This window comes from Myiozetetes cayanensis, unplaced genomic scaffold, assembly GCF_022539395.1.
Source record: "Myiozetetes cayanensis isolate MyiCay16 unplaced genomic scaffold, myiCay2020 scf7, whole genome shotgun sequence".
Classification (NCBI taxonomy): Eukaryota; Metazoa; Chordata; class Aves; order Passeriformes; family Tyrannidae; genus Myiozetetes; species Myiozetetes cayanensis.
This window is the reverse complement of record NW_026087964.1, coordinates 29,472,180-29,499,875: the sequence shown is the minus strand read 5'-3', so window position 1 is coordinate 29,499,875 and position 27,696 is coordinate 29,472,180. Positions and strand designations below refer to the sequence as shown.

Sequence of the window (27,696 nt, the reverse complement as noted above, 5' to 3'; positions counted from 1 at the left end):
AACAAAAACCACTGAAAATGTAGCACTCTTAAACTGAGTTCAAGAGGAGGTAAAAAATGTTACCTTTTCTTGGGTACTTTGCTTTTTAAAAGCATGAAGGTTTCAGTTTCACCTCCTCTGAATCCTAACCAGCTGACTAGTGTGCCTTGACAGCTGTTCAAACTTATTTATATTATGCCTGCTCTAATGTCACTGATGTTGGTGACCACACTGTCCCTCTGCAGAGTCCACGTGGGGGAGGGGGAGACAGATAGCTGCATTCAAAGACAGTTGTCTCCTATTATCAATACAAGTACTTGTAATTTTCTTTAATTGCCAATTGCACTAACTAGCTCTAACCTGACAAACTCTAAATGTCAAAAAACACTTAGGAGTTCTTCAATCTACAGAAAAGTCTTTTTAACTGAGCAGCTATCAAGTTTATGCGTGGCTCGCATCATCACAAGAAAAGTAGGCTAAGAGTACAGAAAAAAAATCCCACAAAATCAAGCTGTTTGCAAAATATTCAAAAACTTTTCTGGAACGTGTCATTAAGTCAGTCTTTATTATAATTACCATAGCAGTGTTCAGGAACCTTAAGTCTGGGTCAGGAATCTAAAGACCATAAGACATCTGACCACGAAGAACCTCTAGTCTAAATACTATCATCACAGAACTACACTACATTTGTACCATATCGTAGTATATTTTAGCCAGGCACATCTGTGTGCCAATCCCACATCCTGACAGCTTCCCCTGATGAGAGGGCCATGGAAACTTTTTTTGCATTGCACTTTGTGATCTCAGGAAATACCAATATTTTGTCTTTAGTCTTGGCATACAACGCCTTTGAACCTAGTAAGTGAAAATATCATATTTTCATATTATCATCACTGCATCCTTGTGTTTCTGAGGAGCCACCAACCCAACATGAGTACTTCTGAGTTCCTAAGACCACGAAGAAGACCGCGTTCTTTCACAACTGCATTCTCTACAGCTTCCTTCTCCAGATTGAGACCAGTAAGGACAAACAACCTTGGTGTTCTTTCTACAACCATGTAAGTGTGCAGCATCCACGGTCTGCTGATGCCTTCTGACTCCAGGAGTGGTTCTTGGGGATAGGACAAAGGGAAAGCAGAGAAAAAGCAGTGTGGAACACTTTTAGGGAGGGAAGTACATGGTGCTCAGGTGCAACTCTAATGGACCAGTGTCCTCCCTCTTCTATTTCCTTCCATGCCTAGAAGTTTGGCCTGTTTGCAGCACAACACAGATGGCAGGACAGATGCTGTGCAGCACAGGATCAAAGGTATATTTTGTGGATGTGGCAGCAGCCAGGAAGGGGGATGGCCAGAACCACTGTCTCTCCTTTGCCCTTTACTCCCCACCCAATTACCACGCACATCTACACCATTAGGTGTAGAATTACCTTCACAGCAATGCAATAAATTTATTTCTAAAGCAGATTCAGGATTTCCAGCAGGACTAAGGCAGCTCAGACTGCAAGAGAAGAGAAATGGCCTCCCTGAAGGATCTTTGTGCTGGTAGAGGCCACTGACTACAGCAAGTACTGGGGAGTAGCATTAATGAATCTGCAGCAGAGAGGACTTGGGGAACCAAGTCGGTGAAAAGAGAAAGACTGCCCTTGCAGAGGAACACAATAAGTGATTTGTTTAATTGGTGCAGAAGAGTGACTATACTAGAACTGAGATCAGAGTTGGATCTGTTAGGGCTTAAGAGTTCATTCTGTGGGAATATGAGGTGGGGAAAGAAGAACATGGAACGTTACATACAGTGAGTCATAACAGCATGGGGCAGGACGAATGCACAGGGATGCACAGAAGGACCAAATATACACAAAAAAGAACATCCTTATCTCCCTTAAGCTAAGGTTTGAGAACTGCTGTGCCAGAGAGGATGAGATCTTTCAGTGAAATTCCAGTGTGAACTGAAAAGGTCACTTGTCCCCTAGGAACCTGCCCGAACACAGCAGCTTAGCTCACCAAGGTTATCTAACACCTAAATTCTAGTTGATGAAAAAAAAAAACAAGAGAAAACAACAAAGAGATATTAATTACTTCTAAGTTCCAATGAAGTGCCTGAAGAACGGTGTGATGGTTGCAAATCTGTATTTCAAGGACCCCAAACACTTACCTGTATATGCCAGTATAGATTTTTGCATTACACAATAAACCATTAAATGTTTCAATGGTGTATAGTGTCTGGTCCATGAAGTTGAGTATCTTATTTATACTGGCAAAAATAATGATTATATGTCAATACAGACAGACACACTATATGCAGACATGGGAAAAAAAGTAACATATCAGTCACATTTAAGTCCCTTTCCACTGAAGAAGAGACGAGGTTGAGAATATCTTCAAACACGGGACTAGAATGTTTTCTGAATCAGCAGCGTCCTCTATTGGCAAGCACGGCACTCTGGTCTTGTTAGCTCAGATAAGCCACCAAAAGCAGGTTCCATTTATGAAAGAACACAGTCAAAGGCAGCAAGTACAAAATTCTGGCATTAATTTTTGCAGCAAACTATTTTGCTAATTGTGCTTTTTCCATAAATTGCTAATCAGTACTTCAGAACTACTGTTCTTCAGAGCAATGCATCTTTTTACTGAACCTTAGCTCTTTCTAACAGAGTCTATGGGAACATATATTCCCTGTACCTCCTGGCACCCTTTCACAAACCTACAGAGCACTAAACCATTCAGATTCCCCTCTAATTTCCTAAGATTTGACTTACTCTCCCTGCATCACCTCTGATGCCAAATGCCTGCAGCAGAAATCAAGCTTTCTGATAACAATAAGTATAGACATTACTCCAAGAACATTCTAGTGGAAAAAGTGAAAGTTTTCCCTAGACAAGTTGTTAACCTCAGGGCAAGAAATTATGAAAGCTCTACACCAACAGGGGAAAAAAAGATCTCTGCATCAAAAATCTTTAACTCCCTGCAGAGACTACTGTTGCAGATTTCTGTTCTTGAATTATTTACAAAACTCTTTATCCTTCTCCAACAAACATTTCACTAAGGTGTATCAAGCAGTATATCCAGTATGAAGTACCCTCAGGCCTCGTATAAAAGAACTCCCAAGAAGTAACAGAAGATTATAAGGAAGTTCCACAGAATTCCACCTCTTCAAATCCACAAAGGTGAAGAAAGCTGCTGACCAGAAGAAAACAACTTCATAAAGCATATAATTTTGTCTATATAGAGCAAAACAAATTCATCAATGGGCAGAGTAGAGATGGTCTTTTATTTACAGTCTCACAGAAAAGTATGTCATACCTGTAATCTCAAGAAGTAGTGCTAGAAAAATCAGTATGTTACAACTGTGATGCTCTAGGTGTACTACACTTCAAGAAGAATAAAAAAGTAAAAAATACTGCTGAGAAACAATAGCAATGTTAAACAAAACATATGAGCTGTACTGATGAATCACTGTTCCAAAGAGAGGAGCAGAATATATATATCATCCTGATTTGGGGAAAAGAATAAACCAAATTTTATAGTCTAAACTAGCACGATGTCCTAACATAAATTCTAGGAATTATTCCTGTATCAAACATGTCTGCCCATGTTGCTGACAACAACAACTAAAGCATAAATGAACAAGTAAATGAAGAATATTATTTCTTGGACTACACACAACCACATAAATATCTAACGTATACTAAAACAGCAATGAGTGAAATGACTATATGTGTTTAGATTTGCTGCATTTCTGATCCAAAATGTGAAAAGGCAAGAAAGTCTTGAACAAATACTGCAATATATCATAAGACAAAAGGTTTGTGTCTTTGTGTAAACAGAATTGTATTGTAAAACATCCTATACATTAATTTACTGGAATAATCTATTGTTATGCAGCACAGCACATTACAGTTACACCTTTGACACAGCACTTCCTCCCCAAAGCCTAAGAATACACTCCTATTATCAAGGTTCTTGTGTTACAGCAAGTCCCGTTTTCAACATTTTAAATAAACACCTCCACCGCCCCCAACACATGAAAAAAGCCCTCCTACCAACTTGAATGTACCAAACAAAATACCAGCCCAGCCACTGAGAAGTATCACACAACTATAACACATTCTTGTGCTAAATTCTTTTAGACCGTGAAGTATAATAATGTGAAGTATGATGTCAACTGCAGTCTAGTGGAGCTAGGGAGAAAGTTTCCTACTTTGAAGTTTTAACAATCCAGATGTCTGAAAACTGGAATAATTAAAACATAACAGATTCCCCTGAACAGGGCAATCAGACTTTCTCCATGCTGAATCTGTATCTCATTATCTATGTGTATATAAAAGGAAATTGCAACCTACACTTACATAGAAGGGAAAGAAGTAATAAATTATTTCCAGTATATATTTTACAATTATTTTATTATATTTTATCTCTTTTTCAAATACACTAATAAATAGGAGATATGAAAATGTCATTACATGTATGTATTACAATTCAACCACTAAAAGTGTCTTATTCAAACCAGTGTTACTTTTGTTATTTGAGTACTCTGCCAATATCCTTACAAATGAGCCTGAATTTTTGTTTTCCACTAAAGTGAGCTTATTGTGATTGCCACCACAAACCTTGTGACAAGCAGAGCTCTACAAATACTCAGACAGACACTTATGAGTCAAAAAACAAAACTGACATTGACTTTGTATCCTCTGCATTTAAAATATAATGGGTTTGATGCTACCATATTAGTTGTTTTATTTTCAGCAAGGCTGTAAATGATGAGACTAGTAATGATGATGCACGAAGCCGGATGAACAGTCAGACTGCTTTCCAATGTTTTGGGTGTTTTAACAATAACAATTATTCCTCTTAAATTATGTTATATCAAAGTAGAGCAAACTCATATAAACTAAAATCTATTTTCATCTGAAAAAAGCACCATAGCCCCCAAAAAAGCACCATAGCCCCCACCTTCCCCCAAAAAAACAACCACTTGCCCATATGAACAATTATGCAAACAGAATAGTAATGGAAATTAATTGAAGACTTACTGCGGTGAAGGTCCAAGTACTGTCTCATCAATTTTCTAAATATTTAGCAATAGCTCATCTGACAAGAGCTAGTCCTTCACAATTTAGTGACCCACATCCATAGTCAAAACTTACCAGGTTTTCTCTTTCAATTCTTTGCTGCTCTTTTTGCCTGTTGAGGGCACTATGGTACAATCTAGGAGACGGTACAGATGTCTTCTTCAACGTGGTGCTTCTCCTTGGCTTTGCAGACTGTCTTGACAGTTCTTTTAGCAACCTTTGGTTTTCCCGATCGATCTGTCTTACTTCTTCATTTGTGAAAGAATAATTTTTCCTTATTCCTTTAGATGGCTGATCAATGGTTAGTTTTTGTTCTTTTTTCTCCAGCTGTAAGAAAGCTTTAAAATAGCACACAGTAAAAAAAAATATGCAGATTAGAAAACACAGCTTCGGTATTCAAATAAATTACAGAACCAAGAATTAAACCATAAATTAATATTTAGAGGTTTGCACATAGAAAAAGATTTAAACTTGGTTTCAAAGTTAATGTATAAAGTATCTGTCTCAGCTGAAAGGCAGAATAGAAATTATGTTTCAGACAGAAAATTGACACTGGGGAAGCATAACTCAGAGGCACAAACTGCACTCCCTGAAGTGATTTTGTTGATCCTTTGCTCCTGAAGCAATCCTACCTCGTGGTGGTGCAGAAAATGCAAAGGGAATTATGAAAACTAAATTTAATAGATAGAAATGAGTGAGCACATATAACAGCAGAAAAATTATTTGGGCCTGGCAATTTAAAACAGCAAACAAATAAAAATTAAACCATGCTATAACGTTTCAAGGCAAAGAATGCACACTTAAAAATACACAACAAGTCAGACTTGCACAACTTCAAGATAAGATAACTGGAAAAACTTCACTCTTAGCCAGAGACAGCTATATATATTTATTATAGTTCCACTGGAGCTTTGCTGTTGACCTATTTCTAAGCCTTTGCTTTCTAAAGCTCTGCAGTACATCTTCTGGCAACTGCTTTAAGAGCTATGCTGTCATGTATTGCCCCATCAAATCACTGCACTATCTACAGTACAGGAATGGCAGTAGCACATTAGATTAAACAGACTTTTGGAGCTCAGACCCAGACAAGGAAGTTTTATTCAAGCCATTTCCCACATTCCTCCAATATCACAGTGCCTTCAGAAGACACCCCTCTCTCTTTCCCCTAAAAGCTCCACACAAGCAGAACAAGCATCCAAAGCAGAAAGAAAAAAAACCCAACCAGGCATGCAGTAATATTTCATCAGCAACCACTTCCACATTAGCAACCCGTTGGCAAGGGATGTCTGAGTCAGCCTGTAACAGCTTAAAAACTTCAGAGAATCATGAGTGTTTTCTTATTTAAAAAAAAAAAAAAAATCTTTCTTGCAGTATCTCAACTGAGTTTCTTTCAGAACTGAGGCAAGTAAATATTGCTATTGTCTTTGAGAAATTCAGGAAAAGTATCCAAAAAGCAAAATCCAAACACTTCATGAATTTCAACATCCCTCTGGAAATTAGTAAGCTTGCTCCATCAGTATGCTAGGGAATACAGGCAAGTACTGCCCCTAGGCAGCTCTAACAGTGAGGTTCCCCACATTAACAAATACTGCTTTCATTTGTCAAGAGAAGATGCAAGTCACCTCAAAACCAAGACACAATGCAAACTAGCACACACCAAGTGTGCCAACCAACAGGTTAATAAAGCATAAATGTCTTGAAAAACATCTCTACAGTTTAGTAAGTTATTCCCAAGGGAAAACTAGTACAGCCATTGATGCCATTGGAGGAAACGAACCTGGAGTAAGACTCATCTGGATAAGCCTACAAGGTACAAAAAGAAATGCAAAGGAAATAGCTAGAACCACACAATTCATAAGACAACATCAAGCTGCAGCATACCTCTCAGTAGAAAGTAATGAAATATATTCTTTATGGGAACACGCAAAACTAGCTCTGCAGAACACAAGTGGATGAAAGTAATTTGAAGGACCATCTGAAGAAGATAAAATGTTACATAGCGGATAACTGTATTATGATGGAGCTATGAAAGGTAATTCTACCTTTTGCCTTATATCCATAGCATCTCATGGGTTAAAGAATACTGCACATCATATGCAAGAGTGGTAATCAGGCTGTGGCACAGAACAGCTGCTGAACTCAAGTCTTGATCTAGCTTTGTGGCACTGATGCTATTGGTGATGAAGTCAAAGAGACACTTGAGCTTCTGAATAACTGTCAATTATAGCTGAAATTTACAGCAACTCTTGTTTCTGTGAAAGGTGTGAACTAGTCAAATTCAATTTAAAGCAATGATATTCTGGAGGAAGACATTTTCAATTAGAAATACAGGTTTCACATCTTCAGTTGTATGTGACTTTTAATTCTCTGTAGGATACAAGTTGGCTATACTTTGGCAGTGACTCTATATGCCTATGATGCAGATGTGAACTATAACCAGTTAAGAGATTAAAAATGCTCCAACGTAATTACTTATTTTCTGACTTGCTCAGTTTCTGATAAACCCCTGTCAGGTGTGAGTGAAAAAAATAAAAGCAGAGCAGGAACACGGTACAAAACCCCCTCCCCTTCCCCCCATTACTGCTGGTCAGTAAATGCTTTTAGAAATGATGATTCAAAGTACCCTGCAGCGATAGCTACATACAGGGCTCAACAAGCACTGCATTACTTCGTCTCTCAGATCCCCAGGGGGCAGTGGTCTACAACTTCTGTAGCATTAAATGCCACAGGATTTTACCAGAAAGCAGCTCTCAGGCAATTAGTGTGACTACATATCTACGTACATATCCATGCACTGCTCTGCTGGGTGCTACTTCTTATACATATGTGAATAAAGCGTGACAAAATTTTACGAATTTACTCTCACCTGCTAGTCACATTGACCTCCTTCAGTCACATCTCCCCCCAACACACAGACTTTTCTTTTTTCATTCTTCTTCTTCTCCTTAGCCTCTCAATATATTTTCAATATATTACAATATATTTTCAATATATTACACTTCTTCAGTGCCTCATCCACACCTTTTATCACCTCACCACAAAGACAGCCTTTCACTACTAGCTCTTTGCAGCACCAGTGCTCCAATACATCAAGGTATTGGAGCAGGTAACACATAAAAGTAGTTGGTTTGCTGGTCTTCAAGCTGGTAAATTAATAAATTAGTGTTTTAATTAGTTAAGATCTATGTTAAGGAAGAATTTAAGCTGCAAACACTACTCCAAAGCAAACCATAACTTACTAAAGGCTATCTATAAATGACATTTCCTAAACCACGCAAATGCAACACTGATTTTCTTCGGAACTGTGTCACAGGACAGTTTAAATTTCAGTAAAAAAAAAGACTAACAGTAGAAAAAAATGACTACTAGTACAAAAAAAATGCATGCTGCGTCATTTTACTGCGAGAGTATCACTAATACTACAGCATAACTGTTTGTTCCTAACAAAACAAGCAAAAGGCAGGGGACATCCCTGCACTACTCCTCAAATGATGCTCAAATAAATCACAGAAGCAATCTAGAAGGCAGTGAGCAAAAACTTGTGCAGGCCTTTCTGAAGCAGAAGTGACACTCTTTCCATAGTTCAGAAAGAGGCTTCTGACCCTCAAACCTCAAATCAGCAGTAATAGCTGCCATTACTTTCAAAGTTACCTGGCTGAATATCTGTCCAACCTGCCCCTGCAAAGCACCACTTTGATGATACAGCATCATATTCCTATTCTGCACACACTAACTATGACAGAAAATTAGGTAATCTCCAGCAGAAACACGCACTGAATGTACTTCACCATTCAACACCTGCCAACAACACTGCTTTCCTGGCAAAGACAGTAGGTGTCTAAGAAAGGTCAGCACACACCCACAAAACCAGGGACAATTCACCACCAATAACTAAAACCCACACTATTCTTTAATCATAAATCATAAGGGTTTGAATGGTTTACCTTGAGTATTTTTGCAGTGGCCACTGACATCATCAGATAACACCACAGTTTAAGGTTATGACTTCAGGGTCTAAAGAGTTTGTGAGTCTTGAAAAAATTAAATATGCTTTACCTATTTTATCCATACTCCATCTGTGGGTAATAAGTAATTTAACTAAACCCCTATTTACTTTCATTGTCAGTCAGACCATAAATATAATTTGGGGGAGGTGATAAATAATCAGGAGCATTTGCATAACAACTTCACAGTGTGCAGTCTACTTCTCATTTACTGGTAAGCAGGAGAAGAAAATTCCCTGGTATTCACAGGGTTTCTGTGAAAGCTGGTTTCCATGGAGAGATACCTGACTTTTTTTTTAAGCAATAAACAAGCTGTTTATTGCTTTCAATTTCTGAGCATTGAAATTACCTTATAGAATGAGAAAGGCCAAACCTTATAAAAAATACAAATTATAATTAGCAAGTCAACTGCATTAGGATGGGATGATACAGCTGTCCTAATGGGATCAGGGCTAAAATCAAAATCATGCATGTTTCAGTGTATCTGTTGCAATTCCAGTACAAATTGCTTCAGTGTTTACACTTGCTGGATGTTTTGTTTCATACTGCTCCACTACCACATCTGTAACATGCCTGAAAAACACTAAAGGATGAAAGCAATTACAGTTCTTCACCAATGTCTAGTTGTTTCATTCTTAAACTATCTCCCTGTGGTTCCTTTAAACAAATAACTCCTTAGAACATCCATTATTTCATGCCACAGGGCTCTTTAAAAGGGATTTTGAAGAACTCATGATTCAGTGGTTTTTTTAAGAAAAGGAGTGTAGGGAAAGAAAGGTAAACACAGAAGATTTATTTGAGGAAGAAAAAAAGAGTTTCAGTCAAGGAGGTTTTTGCTGCTGAGAAAACTAGGTCTAGGAAAAACGCAGTGTGGGAGAAAATTCTTTCCCATGAACGGTACTACTTATTTTTTGCCTGTTTTGAGAAGTTAACTCCCCTTTTGCAAGAAGAGGTGACAGTTCTCACACTTGTTGAAGTCCTCTGGGGAGCGAAAGAAACCATAAAGCACAGAGGAGATTATCACTTTGAAAAATCACAAGTATGCAAAAGGTGGTGTTATAAAGGCACCTGAATGGGCCTCCCAGGGCTGCTTTTTTTGCCTGCTGCACGATTTTTAGCAGTGTATTTAGGGTTTTGACCTTCAGAGTAAACTTTTCCTTAATACCTTAGCCTTGGTTTGGTCATCTGAGTTTACCTGTGTGCATATTACATCTTACAAGGAGAATGTCCTTCTCAGGTATAAATTTTCCCTACTTAAATATGCTGAAATAGGGCTGCTACTTATCTCGATGTCACGAGAAAGACAACAGATATTTTGCAGGTGTTGAACTTTTTTCCCCCATAATTACATCTCATGGATGTCGGAAAAGTCTAAATCTCTTCATAACCTCACAGATTTTCAATCTGTTTTCAAACTCTAAATATAAGAATAAGCTGATAATTGGTCTTCTACCTCAACACGAGTTTCTAGATCTGTGACAGCAAAGCATATGCGTACACATGCACACACAGAGTTAGTTCAAACTGTGAAAATGCAAAATAAATGAAACTCTACAGAAAAGTTATATATGTTTAGTTCAGCTCTACAGTTTGGGTACATATATATTTCAGTGTCTACTTTAAATTTAGATACTACTTAACAGTTATTCTACAGATATAACTACTTCAGCATGAACGAGCACACAGAAAACATATCCCTAGGAGGATAAAGTTTCAGTTATCAAAAACTATTTCTATTTCCTGAGTGACAAATCATAGCAGAAAAAAAAAAAGTGAAAGCAATTGCTACATGTTCAGTTGAAGGTATTATTTAATTTTCTACAATACATTTTATTCAGAAACACAGTGCTTTTAATTTCACAATAATGATATTTATATCACACTGCTTTTCACACAGGGATCTCTGACTATTTTAAAAATCTAAGGTACAGAAGAAGCAAAAAGATTTATTGTCAGAGGTCAGCAAGAGCTTCAAGAATACAACTGGTCTTCAGCCTGTGGCCAATTGCCCTACTTACCCCATCACACCACCTCCTGAAGTTAATAATAGCTAATACCATGGATTTACAGACTAATTCCCACAGACACTTTAGTAAAATAAGCAGGTATCAACCCCATTTTACAGAGAAGAAAACATGAAGTGCTACATTCTTTAGCGCTGTATATACCTTGGGCAATCCCACTGTATTGATACCACACAAATTCAAACAGAGATACACAGCAATTTTAGCAGACAACTCTATTCTGAACTACAGAAATTGAGAGACTTGTCTAAGGCAGAGAGCAAGCACAGCTACAGTTGTGTTATTTGTCAGATTTTACCTTCTCAGAATAGCATAACTGAAAATTTGGCTTCTATCAAAGACAAGTATAGCTTTAAGAGTTGTAAAGGCATGATAATTCTTTTTTTATCTCCATATCACTTTTTAAAACTCCTTAAAAATGAATAGTTTCAATATGAACAAAAATATGTATCAAGGGAATACAACTGCAACATTTTCTAAATGCTTCAAATTAATTTTGCTTTCAGGTACATAAACTACTTTGCTGCCTAATAACCAGACTCTTGTTCTAGTCTGAAACTTGTTCTTTGAACAGATTTCTTTCCTTTCTTCATTCTTGCAATTCTTTTTTTTTTTTTTAATACAAGAGATTCTAGTCTTCCCAAACGTACTCACTGGTAATGTGAAATTGTACAAAATAAATTACTGCATGACCCCTAGAAACAACACAATAACAGATCACATGGAAATTTTGCAAGTTTCTGGGGACCTTGGGAAATTAAACTTGCATAACTGCTGCAAATGCCTACGTCCTGCTATATTACAACAATATTTGACAAAAATTTTAAACAAAATGCTTCATCAGTATAGATTACTGGAAGAATATTATAATTTAAAATCAAATCATGGTAATTTCAATAATCTTTCATGCACTCAGCTCTGTGCTTACAGTGTTCTCACTTCAAGCAATGTCTATGCAGTTCTGATAATGCACTCTGGGGGGTGGGGGAAAAATCATTTGCACTTTTTTAATTTCCTAATAAGTACAAAAAAATCTGGAAGCAATAACTCAGAATAAGATTAGCTCGTATTTCCCAGACTAGTTACTTTGCACCATTAGTAACCCTGCCCCATTTAAACTTCAAAATGCCCAAACTAATTAAGCTATGTTGTGCTTGCTGATTTAGAGAGGCACTTGGGAGTAATATGCATGTTAATCAGGAACATCAGCTGCCAGACTATATGAATTCTACTTCTCATTACTCTATCTTTATTATTGTTATTTGGAATTGGATTTCAGTTTTGAGGAAAAACTCCCTCCCCTCAACAGAGATTCATGTCTGAGAACACCTACTCTGAGCTATAATACCCATTTGTTTTAGGGATGAGATGAAACCTTCTATAATCACCAGTTATTAAAAAGCTTCTTGCTAACAGGGAACAAATAAAGATGTGGGACATCATAATTTCAATTGCCTAGAAACAACTCTTCTGACATCATATTTTGGCAACTGGTTGGAGTATTTTCTAGCATGAAAGAGTGGCTGAAGCACGACGACTGTCAGAAATGAGAACAAGTTCTTCCTTTCTTGATGGCTAGTGTTGCTTTTCTTACCATCAGAAGGATTTCCATACAAGTAAAATTCTCATTTTTTCTCATAGGAAAGTTAAATTACACATAAAATACATTTTGAATCCTTATTCACTAGAAGCTCAGTTTGCAAGGTCCAAAGTGAAGAAAACAACAAATGCGATTTTAGCCATCCAGGCCTACTTTAATACAGCAAACCTGGCTTGAAATGTACCAGACTCAAACTGTAAGAGGCTTTCCTCACCTGAGATCAGCAGATTTCTTGAGCCAAGCCTCTCTTAATTCTACAGATCTTACTACTGAAAACTGTGCCATAAGAAGAAATGCAAAAGCACTGTGTAGTCCTTAAAATATGCACATGAAATGATGTAATGCATTCTCACCTCATAAAAAGAAGGTTTGTACAGAATGCAGGGAAAGAGCTTCCAAGTTCTCTCTTTGACTTCATTACTAAGATTTATTAAGTCTGTTGGCCAGGAGCAACCTCTCGAGTTTCAGTAAAGATTATCCGTGATTTTTTCTTTTAAAATACCTTTACTCAGCCTGTGGTGTTTTAGAAACATGGCTCAGAAAAAGAATTTCAAATACTTCTAGTACCCTTCTGATAATGAAACATAAGTTTAAATGTATGAATACTATTTATCATGCACCAAAATTCTGGACTCTCAATTTTGGAGGTTGATAATCCAGCATTTCAACAGAAAAGTTGGTGTTTTAATCTAGATAGTAAATTGTGGCATGGTCCAGTACACCTTGAAATGCATGTGCAGTTTTATTATTCAGTTCATTAAAACATTAAATTTTTTTTAGAAATTCACTCCATTTGCATATCTTACCAACACATGCTCATATGGATGCTTCTTTTTACTACTGTAGAATTAGTACCATTACATAAAGAAGAATTCAAAGAATTATATCAACATCACTCAAACACCAATCAGTTTTACAAACACGTGGCACATTAAAACCTCATTTTCTTCCACTAGAACGCAGCTGTTCTCAAAAATGTACAGATGTCGTACTTTGAAAAAAGAAAATTTGAAAGTCACCTTTCAAAAGCTGATTCAGATCCATGGCATCATGCAAGACTTTTCGACTATATCTGCGATCAAACTCGGAATCTAATGAAAAAAATAAGAGATATAAGATTGGATTTCCCAGCCCCCCATGTTTTGCAAATTTTGTGTTGTACTTAAATTCTCAAAATTACCATATAATTCTTGGTTCACATTTTCCTGTCTCTTTACTTTTAGTTTCTTATCATTTGATGCTACAAGTTCAAAAGACTGGATAGGACTGATGTCTGGAGTTGACAGAGGTGTTACGTCAGTCACTGTGTCTTCAGACTCCTCCAAGTCCCCACCAAGCTTTGGTTTTCCGTCCGCTAATTTCCTTGCTGACTTGAATTTTTGTTTTGGAGACAAAAGAGCATTTCTACATACATTCTTCTTTGGGGACGAATGAGATGAATCTGATAAACAGCTATCAGAATCTGTATCGGAACAATCTGTATCTGAGCTTGAGGATGAGGAGGAGGAGGACGAGGAGGAGGAAGAAGAGGAGGAGGAGGAGCTGACAGTAGTATATTTTTTGCTAGCTTTTTTTATGTTGTTTGGTTGTTTAGTTGACTTTGGTCTGACCCTCTGTTTTTTGCCATCATCGCTACTATCTTCTTCATCTGTGTAATAATCTTCTTCACCTTCTTTAACGATTTTGGGGATTCCAGCAGGAACGTTCTCCTGTGTTCCTCTGTTTGCTGCAGGTGTCGCTCCAGATGCACCTGCGTCCTCCGCAACTGGAGAAACTGACAGAGATGAAGCATCTCCAGGACGATCTGTGCTATTTTCTGGGGACTGATGCTTTTGCAAATCTATTTGCTTTTCTTCACTTTCCTCCTTACAACAGTTTGCATCCTTTGAATTAGAAACCAAATCAGTGCCTGCAAGAGCTGCCTTTGTACTTTCTTTCTCTACACATTCAGCATTTTCTTCAGCTTTCTTTTTCTCTTCTTCAAAATCACTGTCAAAGAAAGCATGATCCACTTCACCATCTGAAATGTCTTCAAAACGGTCCATACTGAAATACGAAGTGCTACCTGCAATCATCAGAAAACATTTCCAAAGATTAGTGTAAAAACAGACCCAAGGACACTTTTAGTGTAATAGTTTTGTTCTTTAATTTTTTCAGCTGTAGTAATTTATAATTCTGCAGTTAGTTGTTATGTTGCTACAGACAATTCCATAATGAGTTCATGAAAGAAATTTAGTGCCACCTTATTGCACACAGTTTATGTTAGACTGAAAAGTTTCAGTTTAAGCCAACAAAACCCATCACAATTTCAAAACTACTACTCCTAAGCAAATTAGTCAAAGGTGGTTAGAGGCTAAAAAGTCTTAACTATTAAAAACAATAAACTGAAGTGTCTTATTTTGTCCCTTTAAGCTAGAGCCATTTTACACTAGAGCCACTAATGAGCTATTATTAGTTTGAATTTTTATTGAAAACCTTGTTAGTATATGGTGGTCACCATCTTGGCTGACACAGCCATTCAAACTGCAGACTTTCAGTAGTTAAAAGTGGGAGCAATCACAATTTACATCAAAAGATCAGTGGCTCTGTAGGTTAAATTGTGATAGATGTATGGTGTGTCAGTGTTCATGTTTTAGTTTGGATAAGGAGCTTGCTTTTCTTGACAGTCCTCTGCAACTCGCACTCCACACTACAGTAACAAAAAACTTATTCTCCCAGATGAATCTAGGCTTTTAAAAGTGTGCTCCAGGCATGAAACCATGACATTTAAACCAGCAGTCACTCTTCAGTCCGTGGGACCAGATTATGACTAGCCCAAATACATATTATTGTGGATATCAGGACCTCAGTGCTAACCACTATGCTCCACAAATCTGCTCCTATTGTGTCATATTTGTTGTGGAATTATATGGTGCTTGAACCTATGTATGTGGCAGGAGGATAAGAAAGTTTCTACTTATTAGTAGTATACATACAGAGTTAAAATAAAAAAATCCAAACACCCCACAACCAAACAAAATTAGCCAGTATCAAAGACTAAGGGTCCCATCTCACCAGCAGCACTATCCTCGTACTCTTTTCAACAGATTTTTACATAATTTTGTAAGCTGCAATCAATAAATATGTAACATTCCTTAGACCCAAGAACACCAGACACAAAGACAGCAGAAGCAACTATACAAGGCTGGAGAACCAGCAAATTTTACAAGAGGAATGGTCTCCTTTAAAACACGTAATTTGTTGCCATGGCAAACAAAGGTGAAAACAGAAATTTCCAAGAAAGATTCTGGCTAAAATTACTTCCAAGCACAGAATTTTTAAAGGTCTATGTCACTCAGATATCTTGTCCTTTTCAAATAATACTGTTTAAAAGGAACTAGAAACATGCACCCCAAATACAAAAAAGCCCAAAATAAACCTTAAAAACAGGTAGTCTAGACTGTCCTGTGGTTTTAAGACTCATAAAGCCAAAGAACTGAAAAGAGACTTAACACAGTTAGATGTTGTATATGCTGAAAATACTATTAAGCAATAGAAGTACAGGTCAAATCTTGGTACAACGAAGATAACTTTCCAAAAAACTGAGCTCTTCAAAGAGCAACAGAACAAAGGAGTAAAAACACCTAGGAACACAGACATCCAGCAAGTTAAAGTGTCCCACAAAAACAAGGGCTAGCGACTGTGAAACATCACCCTGCTGCTCATAGAATACCTCATCTGCCTCTTCACCCTGGCTAGGTGGTCTGTAACAGACTCCCGCCAGAATGTCAGCCTTGTTAGCCTTTCCCCTGATTCTTAGCCACAGGCACTCAACTTTTTCATCATTATTCTTGCCCTTTATAGAGTCAAAACACTCTCTTAATGTAGAGAGGCACACCACCACTACTCCTTCCCCACATATCCCTTCTGAAGAGCTTATAACCATCCATTGCAGTACTCCAGTCATGCAAGTCATCCCACCACGTTTCCATGATGGCAGCTTCCTCACAGCTCTGATGCTGCACAATGGCTTTCAGCTCCTCCTGTTTGTTACCCACTCTGTGTGCTTTGGTGTACATGCACTTCAGCTGGGCTATTGATTTCACCCTCCATGTCACTTCTTGTGATACCTGGCTTCAGGTAGCCTGCACAGTCTGCAACGCGCACCTAGCATGTGTATTTTTGGATCCCATTCCACTCATGCACCTAGAGTGTCTGTAACAGAGCTGGAATTTGCTAAGACACAATATGGAAGAAGTAACTTTGCTGATAAACCACATCTAAGTTAATAAATTAGTTCCCTGTATGCTCTCACACCCATTTATATACAACACAGAGTGTAATTTTATTCCTGTGAGAAGTACCGAATTCTGTTGCACTGTCAATCTTTAAATACAGAATCAGCAAGTGATACTCTAAAATACAAAAAAACCTTTCATTACAGTCAAATACTTACCATTAGCTGCTAATTCGAATGACCATTGTATTTATTTACAAAACAATGCATGCTTTTTGTGGCTTTCTGACACAAAACCCCCTAACACAAATATGATCAACTCAAATGAGCAGGCTCAACACTCAAGTACAAGCAGTGATCAAACTTCTTTTCTTTTAACCATTTCACTTTCATCGTTGAGGAAGAGGATGGTCCACATAGAGAGGAAAGTTCTTTCTCTGATCTCAAAACATGTAAATTCCTAGCATGCAGAACATCACACTCCAAGGGAAGCTGGTTTTTCTTTCCTATCTGGTAACATACAGATTCCTAGCATGCAGAACATCACACTCTGAGCTCGTACATTATGCATCCTCTAAAGGCCCTAGATGTTTTCAGGACATTGTAAGATTCTGGTATTTGATAAAAGTGGAAAACAAGCCCTTTACACATGCTAGGGCCTGAATCAGAAATGTCTTATGTTACTGTGTCCATACAGTGCATCTCCACAAAGGCTGTAATACAGCACAAGTACACACAAGTACACACAAGATACGTCAATAGTATGTTTCCAGCAACAAAAAGGAAAAGACATCACCTTAAAACGTATTAACAAACATATATATGAAGTATCAGGAGCAATATAATATTGTATTTAGCTCCAATAGGGCACCTTCTGGTTTAGGGTTATTAATTCTGCTTTGTAATTGATAATGAAAGAAGTAACCAAGCAGGCAACTTTCTCCCAGCCCAAACAATTAGTGCTTCTGCAGATGGCATCTATCCTTTCAGCTGCAAAGTTCTACCTCTTCAGAACAGTGACCCAACCTCCTGATCTCAAAGAGCAGAAACAATTGTCTGAGAGCTAAGGGGTTGGAAGGTTAAAGTGTTTTAATTAAAAGATTTATACTACCAATGGCACACATTCTATATGACACTCCAAAATCCTCTAATTCTATATACTCATTATTTCCCCTCTGGAGATTCTGCCCCCTTAAACCTGCTTATCACTAAATCGCCTCTTCGTAGGGTGAACTTGGGAGAGACTGAAAATGCTAGATGAACCACACTCCCTCTGGTCCTCCCTCCCTTCCTCATTTTTGGCTGAGGCTTAAAAAATCCCCAGCAAACAAAGAAAAAAGACAAATTTGAAAATGTCTACAAGAGAGTAATAAAAACATTAAGATGAGAAAAGTCCTACTTCTGGAGGTTTCTGTAGTTTAAAAGACGGGAAACAAGGGAAAACACAAGGCTTAAAATCTGTACAACAGACTAACCAAAAACTTGATTTGTTCTCAGAGACACTCAACAGTCAAGATCAGCTGGTGCACCTGCTTCCAGCCATGTGACAAACCACTCATATCCAGCCCTACCTACCTCCTCTTTAAATAAAGTTTTCATATTTGCTAGTAAGAAACAACTAAGCATGCAAAGGAGGAAATACAGATCTTGGGAAACTACTTTCCTTGAGGGAAACCCTCAGTGAATGAAACAACCAGCCTCTTTAGTAGTTATTCAGATTTTCCAAGCTGAGAACACAGTATCTACTACACCTATCCTGCACACCTTAAGTTCTCCAAACTTGGGTACCAATTTCCCCCAATCCAGACCATAATTAGTTCACAACCAATCTACAGAACACAGTCTTGTATATTTTTAACATAAAACCCCTTCGATGAGCTCATGAGAAGAACCTGGGATCTTATAATGTCACATCTTCCAACTACTATTAGCTTCCATTCTTTCATGGTTCACCTGCAAGAAAAATCTGGCTCTGTCCAATTACAGGTAACCATGTTGCTGCTGAATAACCACCTAGACAACTATGTGAAGGTGAATCCCTTTGCTCAGATTTCAACCTACATATAAGTATTTAGTGATTAATGACAAACCTCTTGTTGCTGGTTCATGAGACAGCAGCAGTTTTAGTTTGCATTTAGTTCTGGTTCTCTCTGCTGGACACAATGGAAGAATTTTCCCCTGTAAGCTCTGAGATACAGTTTAGTAACTCCCAAACCTAAGACACATTAGCCTGCAGAACAGCAGTTCTGTCTCAACCATGAGGCAGATTCACTGGAGATGCTCTAAAGTACTCTTGAGTCCTTTTAAAAGAATTGCAACAGAAAGTCCTGAGTCTCCTGGCTATTTCAAGTAAGAGTGCAGTTCAGCCAATGGGCACTAGAGAATCCTGGAACACAGTCAATTGTCATCACTGGTTAGAGCAAATGAAAGCACATGACCACCAAAGAGCCCTAGATGACTGCAGGGCAAAGGCTTTTATGTGAATGTACGGAGTGGGGAAGGAGGAGAGGGATAACAGGGAAAAAAAACATGGGGGGAAAAAAAGATAAAGAAAAAAAGTTCCTCTTGAGCCAAAAATAAGCTCTTACTGAAATAAGCCCTTACTGAAAAAGCTGAAATACATTACACTGAGAGGCATGTATCTGTAGCTCCAGGACTTTACTCATACAAACACACCAAATATTTGTTCTTTAGGTTCTTCAGCAAAGGTCACCTTGTGACCTCTTGAGCAGAAAGGCTGAGCCAGACAATACTGAGGTTAAATGATGGGAGTGATGATGCCCATCAGGCCTGTCTAAACAGACCATGACTACTGATAATCCCAAAAAAATGACTGGCAAAGCCTCTAAACCCAGGGGGAAAAGAAGTATCATACAATGAAAACCAAAAATAAAGACAATGAGTCATATGTTGGTTGACAAAAGTATCAGCAGCTTCTGGAGGATATCCTTCATAAGGCCCTCCATCTCTACAAGCATAAGTGACACCACCCACATCAAAGTCTCATGGGCCAGCTGAAGTACACAGTTTCTCTCCACCTAGAGGAGTCACACCTCCAGCTACCTCAGACACCAAAAGGCAAGATGCTAGGGGGAAACCCGTCACTGGCATTCACATTTCCCAAAAGTGACCCACAGCCACAGTTTTCTGACAACACAGAACAGGTATGAAAAGCCCAGAAAAGGACAGACTGTTCTACCAGATATTGAGGGTAAAGAGCAAAGTAAAAGGCAGCTTAGTTTTCCCACTCCTGCTATACTTGCACATATCTATAAGGAGTATTTCTGCCCAACATCAAGATTAAAATTTTGGGACAACATGTATCCAACCAGACTATCCACAACTGAAGGGGGTGAGTCTGACAGAGTAGTCCACAACTGCATGCAAGAGAAAGGAAAACAATTCCTCTTAATAAAGCAAAACTTCAACATATCTGCCACATAAAGGCTGGAGTTACATTTGCCATCATACTGGTGCATCACTCATGGGACTACCTGCAAGTGCTTTCCTTAAGATCCAAGGATATCACTCAAACATCAGATCCCTCAGGACCCACTAAGGCCATTGTTGCAGTTGTTGGGAGTCAGACATTTGAAACTACAGAGCCATAAAACCTCTCTTTCACCACAGTTCAAAAGTAAATAAGAAACAATGAGTCTTTCACCAATATCTGTATGGTAACTTTCCCCCAGCCTCACCTCCTAAGTACTAGTTGTGACCAGTCCGTGCTTCTGCCTCATTCACTGCACGCAGCAGAGGTATGGCCCAGAAATGTTTAGAATCTACGGATGTCCATCTGCTACTGTTGGGAAGCCAGACCTCAAAAATAAACCTGTAATACAGTTCAAGAGTACTGAAATTTTTATCCAAGAGCTGACTATCTACACTGTTCATGTGCCACACACTTTAGGATTTTTCTGGATTTGTCTCTGAGCCAGCCCTGAAATGGACGGCAGGACCACAAAAGAAGCAAGTACACCACTTCATAAACTATTGATGGAGTCCAGCAGCAGATAAATCAAAGATACTTCAGAATATTAGGCAATCCCTAACAAGTGGCACAACACCTGACCTGTCTCCCACAACAGAGATGCTCACTGAACTAGAAGTGTTTCCGTGCTTCTAATGTCACCGATTCAGTATGCTTAGTGACCTGACTACACAAATAGGTGTCATCAGCATTTCCTTCAACATTTTGCATAGATGTGCTTCCACACACATCAAATGGACCTGAGTTTCTGGAAGGATTTCCTTCATAAGGAAGGCCCTCCAACACAAGATGTGCCTATTATCACAGTTTTAAACATACAGTTTTACAGATGTAACAATTACATTCTCCTCAGCCACTGAAAATAAGATGCAATTCTTAATTTTCAGTGGGAGGAACAAGCAATGTCTGGTACAGATGGGCAGGGGGAAGTATAGAAATTCAGTCACTAAATCAGTATACAAAGAGCAGCTTCAACAAATATCACTTAGGAGGAGTCTAAATATATTTGTTTCCTCAAAATGCGTGTATGGGGCAAATGAGGTAAAAGCCTCTTGAGATAATCTCTCGCATTATATTTTTGTGACTTGTTTCTTCAGATGAGATGATACCAAGTATGGAAAAGCAGATAAGATGCTGAAACATAGAGCTCTATTAAGTTCAATATAATATAGGTTTCCTGGAGTTCCAGTGTTATTACAATGCAACACTTTAAGAATGACAAATACTCATTGCTGAATTGTGACTTAAACATCCCTTGACATTGTTGGGTGAAAAAAAACTTAGTCAAGGAACACAGGTCATGTTTTAGACCTTTACTCTCACCAGTCTTAGCCAAACATAACACCAAGAAGCAAAGAATGAAACAGCTTTAAGAAACAGCTCTGGTAAAAGCAATAAGGTACAGCCATCACAGTAAATCTGCCAATCTCCCAAGAATTTTGTGAGATACCTGGGTTCATCTAGGATCCAGCTCACTTTCAGACTCTTACATCAAAGCTTCAGGTACAATGTTATGTCATTCAAGAGGACAGACTTCAAAAAGCTCATAGATGCTCCTGTCCCTTATGTCACACACAACCATATGCCACCTACCCTGCAAATTTTGTGCTTTCATGTGTTCCTGGGTTGAGCCTTTAAAAGTATTGGCCAATTGCACTTTCAAAGCCTCAACAGGCTCTGCAGTCCTGACAGCCCTCAAAGCCCATGTAAGTCTTATGAAGAAACACAGGACCCTCTGAATGCCCTATTAAATATGGGCAAGCACTAAATCAAAACAGAAATCCTAGTAGGTCATAGAAGTTTTAAGTTTGAAGAAAAAGAGTAATATGTCCCTAAATTACTTGTCCTTTTCTTTGGTTTCTACTCTGAACAATTACAAGTATTACCTAGGTTGAGAGAAAGCAAAGGAACAATATATGCACTGCAGGAAAAAAAAACACATGAAAAAATGGTGGGAAAGTCTGAGATATTTCAAAAGCAGAGTCCAAAGCTCTGACAACTATATTCTTAAGTGCCAGTTATTTCACAAACCCATTCTTACACTCACTTATTTTCTAGCAATGACAACTTCATTTTAGTTTTCAAATAACTTCTCTGAAGAATTTAATTTTGTGGAACTTCATTCTCTCTCCACTGACAACTCCAGCAATTCCTTTGTATCCAACAAAGAGAGATTAACTATTTTTTCATAGAGGCAAAAATGTGCATAATACACTCTATGCTCTATACTGAGCACCTCACTACAGCAAAAGCAGAGATATGAAACAAATTTAGCACTGCTATTTCTGTTACATTCATTCCATCTCACATTATTGTCCTGATGTTTTTATGCATGTCACATAAGAATTTTAACCATACAATTTTTAAATATATATATGTCCAAATGCAAACACTAGATACTTTTTAATTATATGTTTTATAGTAAGAATGAACAAGCGTAAGTATTTCCATACTATAATTATACTAGTTTCTGAAAAATTGTTTAGCACAACTGTAAAGTAAAAACTTCAGCAAGGCATAAAGGTTCTACGATTTAAATTACCTTGTGCCATAAGGCATGCTGAACTATATTTGAAAATGCCAATTTCCATACTGTGCTGTGAAAACTCCAGGAAAAAAAATGGAGTTTGGCAAACACAACATACACTGCTCTGTGTTGTACCATCTCACTGAGTCGCTTTCAGATGTATCGGTACTCCGCTCCGCTGCAGCAGCCCAGGTTTCACAGTTACCTCTTTAGTGATTTCCATACATGTCCACAGCGGCCGAGAGATCTGGTGGCTGGTTATTTTTCCAAACTGCGGTCCCACCTGGGGAACCGTGAGTGCAGAACTCTGCAGGGCAGGGGGAGTTAAAAGACTCATACTGATGAAAGCGTGACGTGACTCTTGCGATGATTAAACACGCTCGAGGCAAGCTGTTTACAATAACCATCTCAGTTGACTTAAATACCATTGATTAAACCCAACCAAAGCACTCCACTGAACTCTATTTCAGCATCACTACAACGTGTCCCTTCCAGTCCGGCAACTTTTAGGATGGCGCGCACGACACTGTAAGTCACTGGCAAAGCCGACGGCTACGACACCAACGAGGGCCGGTGCCTCTCAAGAGAATCTCTCACCTCTTTTCCAATGCCCCCCGAGGAGCGAAGGGGGTAGGCACGGCACTGATGTGGGGCATACCACACGTCTCAGGGCGGCAGGACCAACTCTGGCGACCCCAGCCCCGCAAAGACAGCGCGCACGACGCGCTCGGGGACACCTACGTGCGCATCGCTCGGGCAGGGACCCGAGTGGGAAGACGGCAAGTTAAAAGGAAGATAATATACATATATATACTGGTTACAAATAACATTTATGTACACACGAACAAAACACGTCTCCCACCTTGTTTCGGGAAAGAACTGCCGCAGACGGGGGAGGCACATGCCCGCCGTCCCCAACCGCCCCCAACCGCCCTCCCGGCACCGTCCGTGGGGAGGAGGCACCGCAGGCCCCACCGCCGGACAGGCAGCTCCCGGCAAGAAGCGGCGGCCGCAGCAGCAGCAGCCGCCGCCGTCTCCCTCCTCGCCCTCCCTTTCCCCCGGCTTTGTTGTGGTAACCCCGCAGGCAGCCGGGGCGGATACTCACAGGCACGGGAGGAGAGAGAGAGAGAGAAGGGAGGAGAGAAGCTGGAGCTGCGCAGCGCTGCCACCGCCGCCCCGTTCCCGCTCGGCTCCTGCGCAGCCCCGCCCGCCGGGCGGGGACAGGCGGTGCCTCGGCGGGGCGGGGAGGGAGCGGGGCGCCGGGACCTTTGGGAGGTGCTCCTCAGGCACGGGCTGTCCACGGAACCACAGAAACGGTTTGGTTGGAACAGAGCTCTGAGATCATCGAGTCCAATCTATGACCGAGCACCAGCTTGTCAACTAGACCATGGCATTAAGTGCCACGTCCAGACTTTTCTTAAACTCCTTCAGGGACGGTGACTCCACCACCTCCCTGGGCAGCCCATTCCAATGTCTAATCGCCCTTTCTGTGAAGAAATTCTTCTTAATGTTCAACGTAAACCTCCCGTGGCACAGCTTAAGACTATGCCCTCTCATCTTGTCACTGGTTGCCTGGGAGGAGGCCGATTCCCACCTGGCTACAAACCTCCTTCCGAATAGTTGCAGAGAGCAATAAGGTCTCCCTGAGCCTTCTCTTCCTCTGGAGGCTAAACAACTCCATCTCCTTCAGCTGCTCCTCATAAGACTTGTGCTCCAGACCCTTCATCAGCTTTGTTTCCCTGGACTTGTTTTGTTTCTCTGGACTTTCTCCAGCACCTCAATCTCCTTCCTGAATCAAGAGGTCCAGAAACGGACACAGAACTTGAGGTGTGGCCTCACCGGTGTCAAATACAGGAGAAGAATCACTTCTCTAGTCCCTCTGACCACAATACTTCCGATACAGACACCTTCAGATACAGACACTGTGAGTTACAGGCCCTTCCCACCCTTCTCAGCTTCATGGAAACGGCACAGAGAGCTGGGACTCTTGCTGAGGCCATGGGACCCCAAGCTGAGGTGATTGTGCCCCTAGTTGAAGTGATGGTCCCCAGGTTGTGGTGATGTGGCTTCAGGTTGAAGTGATGAGTCCACAGGGTGAGGTAACAGTGCCTCAGGATGACATGGTGTTGCTCCCGGTTGAGGTGATGGATCTGCATGCTGAGGTGATTGTGCCTCAACCTGAGGCCATGGGGCTCTACGCTGAGACAGTGGTATGTTGGGCAGAAGCAACAGGGCCCCGAGGTGATAGTGCCCCTAGCTGAGGTGATTGCCCTCATATTGAGGCAATGGAGCCAGCCCCAAGCAGAGCTGATAATGTCTCTAGTTGAGATGATTGCCCACAGAGTGTGGTAATGGGGCTACAGGTTGAGGTGACGGAACCACAGTTTGAGACAATGGTGCCCAAGGTTAAGGCAATGAGGCTCCGTGCTGAGATGATGGTTTTCCATGTTGGGGTAACAGTGCCCCATATTGAGGTGATGGGGCTCCAGATAGGATGATGGTGCTCCAGGTTGGGATGATGGCACTCCTGGTTGATGTCCTGGCAGCCTACACGGGAGGGGACGGTGACCCAGGCTGAGAGGGTGGTTCCCCATGTTAAGGTGAGCTACCCTAAGGTGATGGTGCCCCATGTTAACACAACAGGACCACAGATTGAGGTGATAGGTCCCTACATTATAGTGCCAGGGCTGCAGCTCTGGGCGACGTATCCTGAGGAAATGAAGAGGGGAAACTAATCTGAAGGGCTTCTAGGGGCACCTGATCCAAATATTTATGGTTGGATATGGACCTTTCCACAAGTGAACCTGAGCTCAGCACCCTTGAATTTCAGTATAATTGTTGTAGAAACATGGATAGAACCTTCTGGCAATTTCTTTATTTCTGCCACTGACTAGATAAGTTGTGATTACCTACTAGTGATTTGCCACTGGGAAGTGGAAGTGTCCTATGTAAGGATGGGAATGGTTCCAGCTCTTTCAAAGGGATAAGTTGCAATAGCAGATCTTGGCATTTCTTTAATGACAGTAGTGTTACTTTTTAACAAAGTGGGAAAGAATTATATGAAAACAAATATTTCCACGTTACTGATCCACATATTCAAAACTCAAAATTCAACTTTACTTTGGCCCCGCTGTTCATCATGAAATGGATTTAATGACACAATTGCTGAGCATACTGAATTTTTAGTTAAATTTGGGCTGTGCAGCAAAGTCAACTGTTGTGTATATCACCCTATTTCACTTGGCACATGAACACACACACAGAGAGGCACGTATGTATGTGTATCTATATACACAAACACATATTTTTAAATATATGTAGTAAACATATCAGAACGCTATAAGAAAAGAAAGAAACCTCTTGAGTAAAACAACTGAACGTGTCTATGTTAACCAGAGTCAAGTTCTACTTGTGGTACACAGTGTTTAATGGAGGTTCTGCAAATTATGTAGACTAAATTTTTATACTTGGTTATGTGTTTCATTCTTATTTTTCTGGCACCTGATTCAGTTTACTATTGAAACATTCAATAATGACACTGCATCTAAAATCAGTGGAAGCCGTATTTGGAAAACATTGTGCTACAAAATGCTGAGCCTTTCCTGACTTTATCATGTGAGGTCTTGGGTACCTCACACAGGATACTGAATGTGTGCCTTTGTCCTTTTTTCCTGTGTGTCAAGTTCCTGCCTGCAGATACGGAAAATACAATACCACTGTCTTGAAAAGGTGTAGCAAAAAATAAAATCAGTTAATATAATTGTAACTCACATATTTTGTACATCTAAGATACTGAGAAGTATAGCATACCATCTCCATTTCTCTTGCTCTGTTAGCTAGGATTCCTATGATTGCTTCTAACAGTGTTAGTTATCTAGGTTTACCTGGTTTACCACCAGGTTTAAAGTTCATGAGCCCTTGTGGGTTTTATACCCAGAATCTTAGAAATTTCTATAAATATTAATATGACTGTAACTGCAATGCAGCACCACAGCAGTTATTAAAAAAGCATGTAATTCATTCAAAGTGTAAGTATGCTAAAAATATAAACCAAATATGCACTTTATGCACCTTTTTTGCCTATAATGTAAATTTCCATTTTAATTGAGAAGTGGTAGCTTGCTAACGTTTATAGCGATAGGATCTGAGCCAGAAAGGCTCACAAAACAGAAAGTAAATGTGAAAAAGCCTATAAGAAAGTATTCATTTTAAGCTTGCCCAAACATTTTAAAGGTGCAAATTTATTGAAGTGTAAAGTTTGCAGTACTGTGAAGGTGCAGGTTGAAAGATTATCACTAAAGGTAGCTGTAATATTGGGTTCAAATTAGTGGGGCTTTGTCTAGGGTATGTTATAAAGAGAAATTATACTCCTGGCTCAAGGGAAAAAAGTGAAGATGATGACTCTTGCCACAAACCAGACATAATTTCTGTTTTAAAACAAGATTATAATTGTCTTATCTTTGTAGGAAAGATGTTTGCTCTAATGCTTGAATAAGGTAGAGTTTGAATATCTTTTCTCATAATCTGGTTCCATGACTGATTAAATAGTTATAGAAAGAAAATATAATAACTCCTAATTCAGAAAATTGACCTCTGAAGTTCTTTTGTCTTGCACAGAAAAGTAATTTTTAAAGTACAAAAGGGGAAGTTCAAATAACACAGAGGTAAACTTGAAAATTGCCATTAACTTCAGTGGAGCTAAGATGTCATCTAAAATATTAGGAATTGTAGCTCAGGTTGAAAAGTCATAGAATCTTATTAAAAACTAAAAAAAAAAAAAAAAAAAGA

General features: G+C 39.4%; 1 protein-coding gene across 3 annotated transcripts in view; it reads right to left on the bottom strand.

Moving 5' to 3' along the window:
* CFAP97 (cilia and flagella associated protein 97) overlaps positions 1-24,099 on the bottom strand; it is a 29,960-nt gene extending 5,861 nt beyond the window's left edge. The window contains exons 1-4 of one of the 3 annotated variants that reach the window (XM_050338396.1): positions 24,014-24,099; positions 13,856-14,740; positions 13,695-13,766; positions 5,123-5,385 (exon numbers count right to left, since the gene is read on the bottom strand). In XM_050338396.1, coding sequence (XP_050194353.1) covers positions 5,123-5,385; positions 13,695-13,766; positions 13,856-14,720 — 1,200 coding nt within the window. In that variant the 5' untranslated portion in view covers positions 14,721-14,740; positions 24,014-24,099. Of the gene's footprint in view, positions 1-5,122; positions 5,386-13,694; positions 13,767-13,855; positions 14,741-23,505; positions 23,646-23,770; positions 23,848-24,013 lie in introns of those variants that run through there. The other 2 variants (XM_050338397.1, XM_050338398.1) reach the window with 2 other exon arrangements.
* Between the last annotated feature and the right edge of the window lie 3,597 nt (positions 24,100-27,696).